At 39.3% G+C, this 14,239-nt stretch overlaps 1 protein-coding gene across 2 annotated transcripts in view; it reads left to right on the top strand.

The window, feature by feature from the left end:
* rap1b (RAP1B, member of RAS oncogene family) overlaps positions 1-14,239 on the top strand; it is a 39,431-nt gene that overhangs the window by 9,551 nt on the left and 15,641 nt on the right. For both annotated transcript variants that reach the window (XM_079454648.1, XM_079454649.1), the window contains exon 2: positions 13,358-13,437. In XM_079454648.1, coding sequence (XP_079310774.1) covers positions 13,381-13,437 — 57 coding nt within the window. In that variant the 5' untranslated portion in view covers positions 13,358-13,380. The remainder of the gene's footprint in view (positions 1-13,357; positions 13,438-14,239) is intronic.

The following is a 14,239-nucleotide window of genomic DNA, read 5'->3' as shown; positions in this document are numbered from 1 at the left end:
GAAAAGAAACTGCATATAAATGTGTGGTTCAATCTGTAAAACTTCATTTGACTTGGGCACCTATTAAAATGGCGACGAATGCCCATGAGATCAGCTCTGTTTGTGAGCTTATTCAAAAACGTTCGTCCAGTGATACGCTTGTACTGCTTGATTCTCACACAAGCTCTTAGATATCTGACGTCTCCAACGGGATGTGTCTAGGGATTCGATAGTGTTAGTCAGTGAAAATGCTGATAAAAATATTAATAAACAGCCCATGGCAGGTTGTTGGGATCTTCAGAACACAAAGCCTTCAGCGTAATAGTGCACCTTAACATGAAACATTTGTCTTTGTTTATTAAACCTCATGCCACTCTTAACCCTATTTTCATACTTTAGTAATTCAGCTCTTTTCCATACAATTAAACATTTGACATCTTTGGAGCCCGACAATTTACATTTATGCATTCGGTAGACGCTTTTATCTAAAGCGACTTGCATTGCATTTGATTTACATTAAGATATGTAAGCTAATGACCTTCCACTATCCAGAATATTTCATTTTGACAATAACAGTCTAATTTAAGGCCCAACTCATCAACATGATCTCGCACTCTTTATCTACCGTCTACCAACACATAAACGCACACCATTAAGCCTTATTCGTGTTCCTATCACGCACTGATCTCGATGGTGTGAGCTTGCAAAGTGTGCCAGCCCACCAGTTGAGTATCACTTGCAGAGCTTATCTCATTTCTGAGCAGTGTCCGATTACTAGACTACAGGTCCAAAAGTTTACGAGTGATCCGTGTTCGCCAGAGCTTTCTTATGTAAAGAACCGAGTGTTGCTGGCAGTGAATCAGCACCATTCACATGTGCAGTCATGTCTACACGCATGACATCACCTGCGGGAGTCATGCATGCACATGCACTGCTATGTTTGGCACTCACCGTCACGCACGCATATTGAAAATTTCTTCAGAAAGCATTTGTTTTTGCACACCAAGCATTGTCAGTTAGGCAAGGGTACCCTTGTTTTATCACTGCATTCCTCATTTCTTTGTCACATGTCACAGTGGGTTTGATTGGCTGGCGTGCAGCCAGGAGCTGCTGGTGAGGTAAAGAGTCATAGATCTGCTCTCGCATCCTGGAATGGAAAAAATAAACACAATAACCACACTCTAACTTCCCCCAATTTTCTCACTACTGTGTCAATTTCATTCGTAACCCAAGCGCCGCAGACTATTATGTTGCTCCTGCCGAGGAATTTAAAGGTCCAGTGTGTAATTTTGGAGATGATCTATTGATAGAAATGCAATATAAAATACATTGCTGTGTCTTCAGAGATGTATAAAGAACTTGCACAATTATGGCGTTATGGCTTTATTACCTTGGAATGAGCTATTTCTATCTACATACACCGCGGGTCCCCTTGCATGTAATTCGCCATGTTCTGTCAGCCGTCGTAGTGTTTCGATAGGGAGGGGTGGAGCGAGCGGTTGGTTGCAATTTGCAACCTTGCCGCTAGATATTAGTGACTGGACCTTTAAGGGCGGCATTAAATGGAAAACAGCATTTTGCTTAATCTTTTGAGGCATTACAACTATTTTTACAATTACATTTGAGGTAATTGTAGACGTACGCTTATTATTACAGTGAAAGGTTTGTTCTCTTACTCACGCATTCCATTTAAACTACTGAAAACATTCAGAAAAGGTCTTCGTAAGTGAAACGGTAGGTGAGAGAAAATAAGTTTGGAGCTTATTGGGATAGTTCACCCAAAAATGTCATTTTCGCACTCTTTGTCATTTCAAACCTATATGAATTATATATGATACCAAACTAATCACAGGGCTCCTGACAGCGATGTTTTTTTTTTACAAGTACTTGCGCATGTGCGACCTGCAAATTTGGAATGTTTTCTAGTTGTTATTTCATGTGGAAAGACAAGCAGAATGTGACCCGCCACCAGTGCAGGCTGTGTGTGATAGTCAACTGCACGGGTAACTCTTGCGTCACTGATGTGTGTACCGCATTTCTTGTAAAACTTGTTTGGTTTTAATATCGCTGAATAGGTTCGGCTTTGTTTAATATTTTGTATAAGATCTAAATTTAAATCTTTCTCTCACAAACCTCTCATTTAGCTTCAGAAGACATTAACCTCTTTAAACTCTTTTGCATTACTTTAATGATGATTGTATGCGCCTCATGGACCTTCAGCATTTTAAGTCGACATTTTAATATAAAATTGATGATATTCATTTATTTGAACGAAAGTACAACTTCAATTTGACGGGGCTTTTCTGTGAATAGTGCATACAATTTTAGTTCATTCCACAAAGCTGGACCTCAAGGGAGAGGAAATGATGACAGACAATTCTTTTTTGGTTAGGTTCAATTCCAGGGGTCAGAGAAAATGTTTAAAATGGTAATGTGAAACTAAATTATTATAGCAGTTTTTGGCGCAGGAAACCTTGACGTGAGAAAAATGCCTGGTGGGCAACCTGGTGCACCTCTACAAATTATTTGAAACCACACTGGCTGTCTGTTGATAGCAGATGCTTTATCTGACGTGAGCTGCGGGTTCAGCCTGCCGACATCACACATCGGAGACCGTCAGTTTCCTTATAAAGACACAAGACAGCAGTTGCACGGTGCCGCCCCTCATTTCTGAGTGGGCGCAGCTTGTGGTTTATTATGCTCAGCTATCTGGTTTCCGTCGCTGCAGGGAAGCCTAGGAGATGGAAGGGCCTGCTGCCTAATCACAACCAGCAAGAACTTCCTGGCCCCCCTCGTCTATGTCAAAAAACGTCAGAGCAACTTCTCCTGTCAGACTCGGATGAAGGCCTCAAATCGACCTCTGTCCAGCTGCTGCTTTCCTCATGCTCTCGTTCATTGTGAGTGTGAGTGTGTGTGTGTGTGTATTCAGTGACTTGCGCCAAACCACTACCTTCGTTTTGTTCTTCTGCATGTGGTTGTGAGGACTGTTAGTCAATTCTGTATAGTTTGTGATTGGGCTGTCACATCTGGCCACCCCATGCTTTTGGTTAGGGGCCGTAAAGAAGGGGCCAGAAATGTAATGCGCAAATTCCTCAAGGCAGAAATCTGTAGCGTTTTAAGGCTTGTGCTTTATTGTCGTGAATGACGAATTTTCAGTGTAATAATTCATTTTGGGGAAACTTTTTTCAAATATAAACAAGTTTTCCAAAAGATCATATTCAATTCAGAAACTGTATACAGCGAAAACCTAGAGTTCTTTTGCCTTAAAGTTATCTGTATCCTTATCAGTACTGTTGATGCTTCGACTCATGCTGATAAGTTTGAATATCACATTTTTGGGTCAACTCTTCCATTAATGATGTCACTACCATTTCCGTACAAAATTTTGTTTAGTAGATCTGTTTGCATTACGCAAACCATTACTTACTAACTTAACTATGCAAAGTAGTAAATACGTACAAAACCTTTTTTGTTTTATGTTTCATTAGAATTTAGTTTCTGCGGTAAAGTTTGGCATGAATTCAGAATCTATATAAACGTTCTATTGACACATGCCAGGAATGACCTTATAAAGCTGGGGAAAATGTTAAATTCTACAGCTTTAGTAAAGTTCCTTCTCTTTATTTTGTAAATCTTTCTCTTACTTTATTTAAACATTCAATCTTCACAGGGAAATGAGTTTAATTGTTTTCGCAACAAGACTTTACATTTTCAGATTTAGAAGCATTTCTCAACACTCTTTCTCAACAATCAAGGCCTTTCCGCTCTCCCTATGTATTTCTGGTGTGACCGAAAAACACCCTGATCATTCAGGAGTTTTTCACAGCTTTCTTAGGCCGAAACGGGCAACGCCTAAGCTCACGTTTGTGGGGGGGATCCCCTGGGGGGCTGTCTTACTACGCCTCTCTGAATGACTGCTCATGGAGATCCAGTGTAGGACAAAAGAGATCCTCCACATTCCAACGTGAAACTGCCCAGAATTCCATTTCTACCCTGCTCTTCCGCTTCAGGCGCAGGGACATTTGACACAAGATAGCGGGCTGACCGAACAGCCTTTTATAAACAGCCGCATTCCAGATGCAACAGAGAGAAGATACGCAGCTCTCTTAGGTATTGTTCTGCTCTGCTTTAATAGAACTATGCAGGAATGATGTGCTCACATTGCACAGGATTGAAAGACATGATCGGACATTTTGGAGTGTATCATAGTAACTGAAGATTTGAAAAGCTATTATATTTTCTCCAGGCATGGACTTGGTGTAGATTTGTTATTTGAGCTTTGTGGATACTGTGACTTTTATCGTGTGGGAGGTTTTATCTCTGCAGCCAAGACCAAATACATTTCATCTCTTTGGCACACCGTCTTCTCTTTTTGTTTGTTTGTTATTAGCTCATTATTATGTTGGATGTTCTTTTTCTGCAAGCTAAGAAGAACAGTAATTTCTATTTAAGTCTATTTAAAAGCTTTCGTAAAGAATCGCAGAATATTTTTATTTGTAACAATGTTGTTTTTGCTGTAACTCGGTTGAGCTTTGCGTTGGCAGCAAAGTGCACACATGCTGATGAAAGGGACAGATTTAATGCACTCGAAGATAAATCACTTCGGATAAAAGTGTCTGCCAAATGCGTTAATAAATAAATGTTAACAATATTATAAAATAAAATATTACGGTATGTACACACAGATTTCTTTCTGATACAATTGATAATTAATAAAATTTTTATAGATTAACATTGACCATGTTAAATATGTTATTTTGTCCATAATATATCTATTGAAACTGACATTTGACGAAATGTTACATCTGCAGTATCTGCATTTTTGCTTTAGGAAGGTCTATCAGAGACTTTCATAGTCATAAAATTAAGCAACAGCAAATAAATCTGCGAATTTAATTTTATATCCATAACTAAAAGATTTATGGCCCAGCCTTAAAAAAAATACACAGACATGCATTGGATAAAAAACCATTAACAGCATGTCTTGGTCTGCATGTGGTTGCTACTCCGTCATCTGTCTATATAGCATCAATTGATCACACTTAAGTTAATGGGATTCATTGCTTTCTGTTACAGGCCGTTTTGGATTAATGTGTGTGTGTGGGGTTTTTTTTGCCTATAGTGGATCATTCTCCCATCAGAGGTGTGCAATTTGTTGGCAGTTGCTGTTTGAATAATGGTAGCTATCAGCACCAAGGCAATAAAAATGCAAAAACAATAACTTGTTACTTTTGGATCAAAATGACGTTCTGTAAAACTTTTTAAGTGCTCCTTTTAATGTCATTTAACATCCAATCTATTCAAACTAAAAGCTATGCTGTCTCCCCGTGACTCGATATAATGATTCTTGAATGCGAGAACCCCTGGCGTTTATGCAGAGATGAACACTCATTATTACTAACTCCGAGTATTTCGCTGCATGCGTCCAGATATGCAGGGTATGGATTTGCCACCGGGTCTGACTTCAAGTTCCAGCTCAGTTTGTTCAATCATCTGTCCGCAAACAATAAAGTGTTGGTGTCTTAATCAGAATGATTATCCACGGACGCAGTCTGAGGACTCATGGGATGGCTCACTACTAGACGTATTAAAATGCTGTGTGCACATCTATTTTTAATCCTTTGGAACGTTCACACTGATGGAGATTTGCAGCAACAAATTGGAAGATTTGCATTCTGTTTAGCTCTCATTGGTTATTCATTGCAAAACAATTAAAGCTTTTTATCCAGTAGCATCAATTCAGCTGAATGATATTGGTTATCGGCTACATCTTTACAGCAACCTCTGACGGTTAAATCTTTGTTGGTGTTATGACCTTTTTGAATGTCACATCAAATTAGTCTTCCCTGTGTCAGAGACGCTCTTGTCTTTGCGTATGATTTATGGAACATGCACATTCCTGGTCTTTCTCCGGTTCAGGGAACTATGCCAGGATCTCTGTAGCTTTAGCTTGGAATGACAAACGATAGACGAGAGGTTGAGGTGCGTCCAGGGTACGACCGGTTGGGGTGATGGGCCCACGGGTCATTAAAACTCCCCAGACCTTGTAGTCTTGAGCCATCTGTTTCTGTCTAAATGAGCCGAGTGTAATATCTCACCCTGACACCAGCTTGATCCATCCGCCATTTAGTTCCAAAGAGTTTGGTTTATGTTGCACCTAGATACGCATTAGGGACCACAGAGGTCAGGACCTCGGCTTAAGCAAAACCACAAATCAGAGAATGGCCTTTGTAGGTGATTGATACAGCCTTGGATTGTTGGACTTAATTGTCGCACTTACAGCCAACGCTGCCAATTCAACAGCATCTTTTCTGGCAACGTGATGTCATTTCCTCCTCCCGCCCTTATGAATGGGTTTTAAAACTGCCTGTCACATTAATACGAGACCCTTCTTTCTGCCCGATGACAGTGATTTCTAGTGTACTCCAGAGACCGTGCCATCACACCTGGGGTGAAGCAGCTGTGTTAATTGAACAGCTGGGGTTGCCCGGCTTTCATTATAGAGGCATTCTGTAATCCTTTACAAGAGCCAGCGAGGGGGTTAATTGCTCGTGATGGCACAGTATGAGAAGTCGGACAAAAATGGAACAGCGGTGCGGATAAAAATGGACTAACCTGAGCTGCTGATGCACGGGCAGAAAGAGAGGGCCAGGGCATTATTGATTCGGGATCAGGGTTGATGGCATTTCAGGGTGTTATTATGCTTGGCCTGAGGTCTGACTCTATTGCTGAATCCTGCTTTAGCCACTGTTGGGCTGCTTTTGTGTATTATGTCATCATTTTCAATGATGCCAGAGATTCACCAATATATTTTATCTCTGCTCCGTCCCAAGTGATTTTCTATCTTTTGAGTGTTGAGGTTTGTAGAAAGCTGTGTGGTGAATCATTATGTGTGTGTTAGCGTGTCTGCTGTGCAAAGACTGCTGCATCACTCAGCATTGTGTAACAAATGTTGCGAAACAGATTTACATTGGCGAAAATTTTTGAACGACATTACGATAAACATTTGTAATGCAGCTTTGAATATTTCACACGTCCATGGGAAAACGTGTAACAGTGTCCTTAACAGTAGTGACATGACAAATTTTTAGGGCTGTCAAACGATTTATCGCGATTAATCACATCCAGGATAATTGTATATATGTGTGTGTGTGTGTGTGTGTGTGTGTATTATGCATATTCATTTTGTATTTAGAAAAAACATACTTGTATATATTTAAGAACAATATAAAATATAACAATTTAACATTATTTATATTTGCCAATAGTTTAGAAGATAAATCAAATACTTAATATTTGATGATGATACATGTATGTTTATAATTATAAAATAAGTATGCACAGTACACAGACATATATTGTGTAATCAAAAGCTTTTGTTCTGAATGCGAATAATCACGATTAATCGTTTAACAGCCCTACAAATTGTATTTTTACATGTGCAGCGACATCGAATTTTGGCCCAAAGAGATTTCATTGTGGGTAGAGCCAGTTGAGTGAAATGGACCTTTGTCACGTTTCCTGGTTTCTCGGCAGCGGGAGTCATTATAGTTTTAAAAATAGAGACTGATGATGGCAGTCAAAAGAGAGAATGATGTCAAATTTACAGTAACTTCCATAGTCGCTGTATAAGAAACACCCTCGCATTAACATTAACTATTTTTTATTTGATGCAAAGGTCATCTAAACCAAAGCATAGTTTTATAAACGTACATGTGCTGTGGAGGATTCACAATGCTGATGATGAGTATTGAACGTGTGTGTCCTCACAGGTTTGTAAAAAGGTCAATTTTGAGTAAAACAATTTGATAAAATATATGCAGTCGTCAATTTCGTTTTTGTTAATACCTTAAAAAAAAGACAATATATTCTCATGAAATGTGTTCTCATTATTGGATCATTTTAGTAATGAAATACATGTGCATTTATCCCTTAAAAAGAATAGTCCTTTTTTCCTTGACATGGTAGTAGATGGTTAAGACAAACCTCTGATCAACATGGAAGACATTTTTTGCACTAATGGGTTGGAACTTGGAACACAGCCACCAACAAAAACTGCAATTACACTTTGTTGTTGCCTTCTGCATTTTTCACAGAATTGGATTTGGTTTCAACCATCAGTCATAGTGTAAAAACCAGCACGATTTGACTGACTATTGCTTGTGGACTATTAGATTAGATTGTGTCCTTTGCACTTGTAGATGTATGTGCATGAATACTCAAGTGTTACCCTTTCTCCAGTCTCCAGACTCTCAAACGATTACATCTGGCTCGCTGCGACTTTTTCCATCTCTGTGCTCACATGCCGAAATGAATTTGGCCGAGATGGAAAACTCTTTGAGGTTTGAAACGTGAGAACACAAACCTCCTCTTCCCCCCACATCCCCGCGCTGTTCAGCCTCACTTTCACAACCTTCACTGCGGCTTCACTCTGATTCTTACTGTCTTTCTACAGCTGCAGTAAGATATTTCATTCTCGCTGACTTCTGGTGTCTATAGGCTGTCAGTTCACGTTCACGCCTAGAACTACCTCAGGTTAAAATACTTAATCTTTACTGAGAAGAAAGCCGTGTTGCGTTTCTCATGTTTGTTAGTCACTTTCTAGATTGCAATCTGCTTCATTAGCTCTTTGACCTTTGAACTTCCTACAGGAATAAGCACTTAAGTTTTCCTTAATGTTGTGAAATGGTTCATCTCTTGACTCTAGTGTGGTTAATGTAAGCAGTATCATGTGACAGTGACATTACCCTTCTCTTAAAGGTTTGTCTTTACTGACCCGTTTGAAAAAATGGTTTAACAAGCAGTTTTATTTCCCTTTTCTGTTTTATTTTTAGTTTGGGTGAAGGACCTCAAATGAGTTTAGTTCATTTTTAAATGAGGAATAGTCTTTTGTGATATATCATTGTGAATTATGATATGCTTGGTGGTCAGTGGTAGGTGCTATTGAGGGACGGACAGTCTCATTCATTTAATGTCTAGTGCAGGATGAGTCATCATAATAATTTTCATAATACAGTATGTTTCTCCCTGAAGAGACTCAAATGTCATGAAATGTGTAAAATATCTTGTTAGAGTATTGGTTTTGGTACATTTTTCACAGGCAAACAGGTGGCACCCGGCATAGATTAATAGCCACAATATTTTACCAGCTCTCCTCTTTTGTTGTACATTGTTGTTTTCTGCAGTGTGCCTTGATGTCCCCTTGCAGTTGGACGGTGATCTGGTTTTCAGTCATCATGCGCTCTGATGCTGATAGGCTTCTTTGCCAGGCTAGTCTAACGGGACTGGGCATGTTTACGATAAGTGAAGTGTGACACCAAATAAATTGGTCACGTAAGCCAAATTCTCTGCTAAACACTGATGTTTAAAAAAGAGACTTTCGTAATTTTGCTTTGACAGGTTTGTAAAGCTTTTAATAATATCTTGTATGCTAGTGATAAATAAAAATGGAAATCTTTTGGTGAAATAATCTGAGATGAAGTGAAAAGTGAAATGCGAAATATTTTCAAAGTTTGTCAGACTGCAAGATATTATGCAGTGTACTTGTAAACACATACACACATCGTACATAAATTTTAATACTATAATCATAACATAGTGGTATAATACAGCATTATAATTTTATCACTTAATCTCTTTCTTGGTGATAAAGTTGTGTTTGGATGTGCCCAGTTGGTTAATTTATCAAGGAAGCGTTGCTCAGAAGGAACATCACTGTTTGTTGTTATACGGTCCTGTGACAAATAGTGGCCCACTATGGTCTTCTATGTTATATTCCTTATGTGACTTCATTAAAATGGTGTCCAGGCCTACGTTGTAGCCACAAACCTGGTTATCAGACTCATTACATGGTATGCTGGTCTCCAAACAGGTCAGATCTAAAATAATCCAGGTGTTCCTTTGGTCACCCGACCCTCTTCTTTATTTAACAGGTCATTTGGGGCATCAGGCTACATGTGTGCTCTTTGTTTTTCATCGAGTTTGTGTGAAGTCAAAAGGTTATACTTGTCCTATATACCTTTTCAATGGCTTGAAAGGCTCAACACCGTGTTTAAGCATCTTGCTTGCAGGCAGAATCCTGTTACAACTCGCCACTGAATTCTCTTTTATTGTGATTGTTTCAGGCCTTCTCAACCTGTTGACCTTCTTTCAGGACCAGAGGGAGAGAAATTTGAAGCTGCTTTCAGCACAAGTGCTAAGGATAAATGCAACTATGGATTAATTTATAGTTCTATACCATCCATATTTTGGTTGAAATCCATATTTACAGTCAGTTGGAAGAGTTGATAAAGAGAGCACAACTCTTTCTTTGTTGTTTAGGCCACTGAGTTTTTTTTTGCATCTACTTCTGATATACTTATAATTTCACTTCATCTGTTAAGTACTACCAGTTTAGAAAAAAAGGAGCACATGACACGACTAAAACTGAGAAGTGCCATCATTCAGATCAAAAATGAGCTTTCTTTTGCCAGCAATAACCTGATGGAGGTTATTTTAAGCCATGGCCTTGACATATTTTCATCATTCTTCCTTGTCCATCGCTCTTCAGTTTGCTTCAGTTTAGTTCAGAATACATGCTTCAAGCTAATATTACTAGCAGAAAGAGTCTGTTTGTGGTCATACTAAGCATATTTCACTTGGGTGTAAACATACTTCTTTTCACAGAGAGAACTAGGCTTTCAAACCACATGCATAAAACTCATTTACATGCAGCTTTGAGTTTCACACACCCACACATACATGTATGACTCTTGTGCAAATGAATAGTCAAAGAAACTAAAATAAAATGTGGGTTTTAAGTTATCCGGCTATCCTTAAAGCTGCAATTTGGTAATATTTTGGTTACATAAACAAATCGGTTGAGCAAGTGCACAAAAAACAATGGTCAAAAACTAATCTCACACTGATTTTAAAGGGGAAAATCTGTTTGACGTTATTTGACTTCAACTCAAATAACCTAAAATGTTTCGAACCGAGATCAGGATATAAGGGGAAAAGTAACTGCAGCTTAAGAAGTAGGAATGCTGTCTTTTATTACAAATGTTAAACTTTAAGACATTGTCAAAACGTCTTTTTTTTGTGTCCTCCAGACATATAGCTAGGTTAGAAATGCAGCCATTTGCACATTCTGAAAGACAAGACTGATGTAACTTGTCTCTGAATCGACATGCACTGTGCTGAACTGCTCTGAGATATTTTGAGCCAAACTTGTTACTGCTTGACTTTATAGCGCAGAAGAGGCGTGGTGTGTCAAAGGGGATGGGATGAGAAATCACATAGTATTTCCTGTCATAATCCACCCTGTCATATGTACCACACTCTTGTGATATATATGACAATCGAAAACTGCTTGACTACCCACCTCAATCTTTCACAGTGCTTGCAACATAAACCGCAGCCATGAACAGCCTACAGTATTTGTTTGATGCATGATACAGCATCACGGATGCCGTTCCTGAGCAATGTGTTCAGCTTCATGATTCAAGCTCTATTATAATTAACAAAGTCCCTGCAGTGAATAAAGGTCAGAAGTCTCCAACCAGGTCATTTAATTACGCTTGTCGTCTTATGTGCTATTTCTGATCCTATTGTTCCTTGCACATCATGTGCAAATTATGATCTGTATTTTTCAATTCCTCGTTTAGCACCGTTTGGAGTCTTCATAATATCTCAAAAAAGAATATACAGCCCAACTGTACTATTACCATTTACACTCATTGAGAATGAAACGTATGTAGTTATGAATCATAAGTAAAGATGCTATGGGTAAAATTGACATTTGGAAAAACGTAGTCTTTCCACCTGTGCATGCAGTAAGTAAATCTAGTGAGGCAGAGGCATGTTCCGTCAGACGCATCACCCCTACATATGCCCATTGTTTCCCAATTATAACACGTCTTTCCACTTTGATATCCCTTGGTTTCCGTACGAATCCTCTCTCTCCCTCCTTCTCTGATTCTCCCCCTTCTCTTTGCCAATGTAAATGGAAAGCAAAGCGCTAGATGACAGCAGTGGATTTGTTCTCTGGCACCGGCTTTCTCTCTTGTCACTGATCTCTTGCTTTGAGGGAAAGCAGGAGTTGCTTGTGTCGGAGCCTTTTGTGTGTATCGCATTAGAAGCGAGTAAGTGGTAATCGCCTCTATCTGAGCGCAGTCTCGCAGTCATTCTGGCTCCAGACTCCAGGCCGTCATGCCTACTAAAAACCCAGCGTGGTGGATCTGAAGCCTCCTGCCTTCCACAGTATGCTCAATTCTCTCTAAAGGTTTCAGGCTTGGGTGGGATGTGGGAAAAGTTGGGAGCCAGTGTTTGCATTTATTGCTAAGTTATGGACTCGTAAGTAAATATACAGTGCTGTATGTAAACTCGAGGATGGGTTTTGTTTGGAATGACCCCATTCTTGACTATTTAAAGGGATACTTCACCCCAAAATGAAAATTCTTTCTTCTACTCGCCTTCGAGTTTCCCTATTTATTGAGAAAGATATTTGGAAGAATACTTATAACCAGACAGATTTTGCCCCCCCCCATTGACTCCCACAGTAGGACAAGTTAATGTATAATTTTTTTGTTCTGTTGAGCACAAAAGAAGGATTTTTTTTAATAATGTACTTGTAGGACAGCAAACAGTTCTTGGCTGTATTTCTTCCTACTATGGTATTCAAAGGGGAGCTAAATCTGTCTGGTTATAAGCATTTTTCCAAATATCTTTGTGTTCATCAGAGAACAAACAATTTATACATATTAGGAACAACTCGAAGGTGGGTAAATAATGGCAGACTTTTCATATTTTGGGTTGACTATCCCTTGAATTGTTTTTGTATGAAATGCTTTTGAAGTTACATGAGACCGCCAAAGAAAGAGAGAGTGAGTGAGACTGAAGAGCCCAAGAGACAGGGTGTGGAGCAATTCACATCTGTATGTGTGTGTATTTGTGTGTGTGTGTGTGTGTGTGTGTGTGTGCGCGTCACATTTATCTGTGATCTGTCAACCCCACACCGTTTACCGCTACGCTTTTTCTGCGAAAAAGGAAATACTGCAAGAGTTAATGCCACGTAGCCTCAACCAAACACCTTTGTGGGCGATATAGCATTAAGTTTCTGCTGATTGACAATCTTTTTAATTATAAAGTGTGAAATGCAAAAGCATGAGCATGTGAATGTGGTTGAAGATGCATAGTTGCGATGTCAAAAGAAACTATCAAATGATCTATTTATAATAATGAGACGTCGGAGTTGAATGTAGATGAAAAACATTGAAAGCAATTTCATGCTACTAGCCTCCTTTCAAAATGTCTAAATACCCTTAGTGTCTTTGTTAATGTATGTGATTGTTCATGTCCCTGAGAAAATTAGACTAATGGTCTTTCTCTCTTTCCGCAGGTAGTTAACGGACACACTGCACAATGCGTGAATACAAGTTAGTAGTCCTCGGATCAGGAGGTGTCGGCAAGTCTGCGCTGGTAAGTAACTCCGTGGTTATCATCCCCACAACCCACATGTTCTTTTCATTTTTACACAAACAAAATGATGTTTGGTTGTTGTATCTTTCACTAGAATCTCTTTGCCTTCCGTGTAAATGCAGTTCCTATGTCTGTCGTACATCTCTGTCCACTTTTCTGAACCAGAAATATTAGTAGTGTTTTTTCAGTTATTATTGTTGCTCCACTGCATCAAGCTTAAAACCACTCCAAACACCCATAGCAATGCAATAGCATCATGGTTGTGTGCTGCACATGTAGTTTCCCTCTTTGGAAATCTAGTAACATCATTATTCTTCTTTGTGTTGGCTCAATTTCAAGCATCTTTCATTGGTTTTGTGTTTTTGGACACTCATACTTCCATATTCACCATGCACTTTTGACATCTACATGAATTCCCTATATATCAAGAGTCCATACTGGGGATAAACCACATGCATCATTTAACCGCAGCATAGCTGGTTTTGCCTATCTAAAAGAGCTGAGCTGAGCTGTTCTGCTCCGTCCAGCCATGCAGGAGTCAAACACGTCCCTCGAGAAGCTATGTCCTCGAGCAGGTCGGTAAAGGTTGTGAGAACTAAACTGGCCTTTGGTCTGTTAGTCGTGCCCTTTCTGAGCCGCACTGACATCACATAGCTGAGTCACAAAAACAGCAGAACGTCTGTAAAGCTCATTTGCTCCTTGGAGCGTTGATATTTGCCATTCAGTCAGCATATCGTATTGCATTGCAAAACCACAAATAGTCTTCGGTTTTGTAACATTCAGTAGTCAATCAGTGGGTCGA

This window comes from Barbatula barbatula (genome assembly GCF_947034865.1).
Source record: "Barbatula barbatula genome assembly, chromosome: 4".
Taxonomy (NCBI): domain Eukaryota; kingdom Metazoa; phylum Chordata; class Actinopteri; order Cypriniformes; family Nemacheilidae; genus Barbatula; species Barbatula barbatula.
This window is presented reverse-complemented; position numbering and strand designations above follow the sequence as displayed.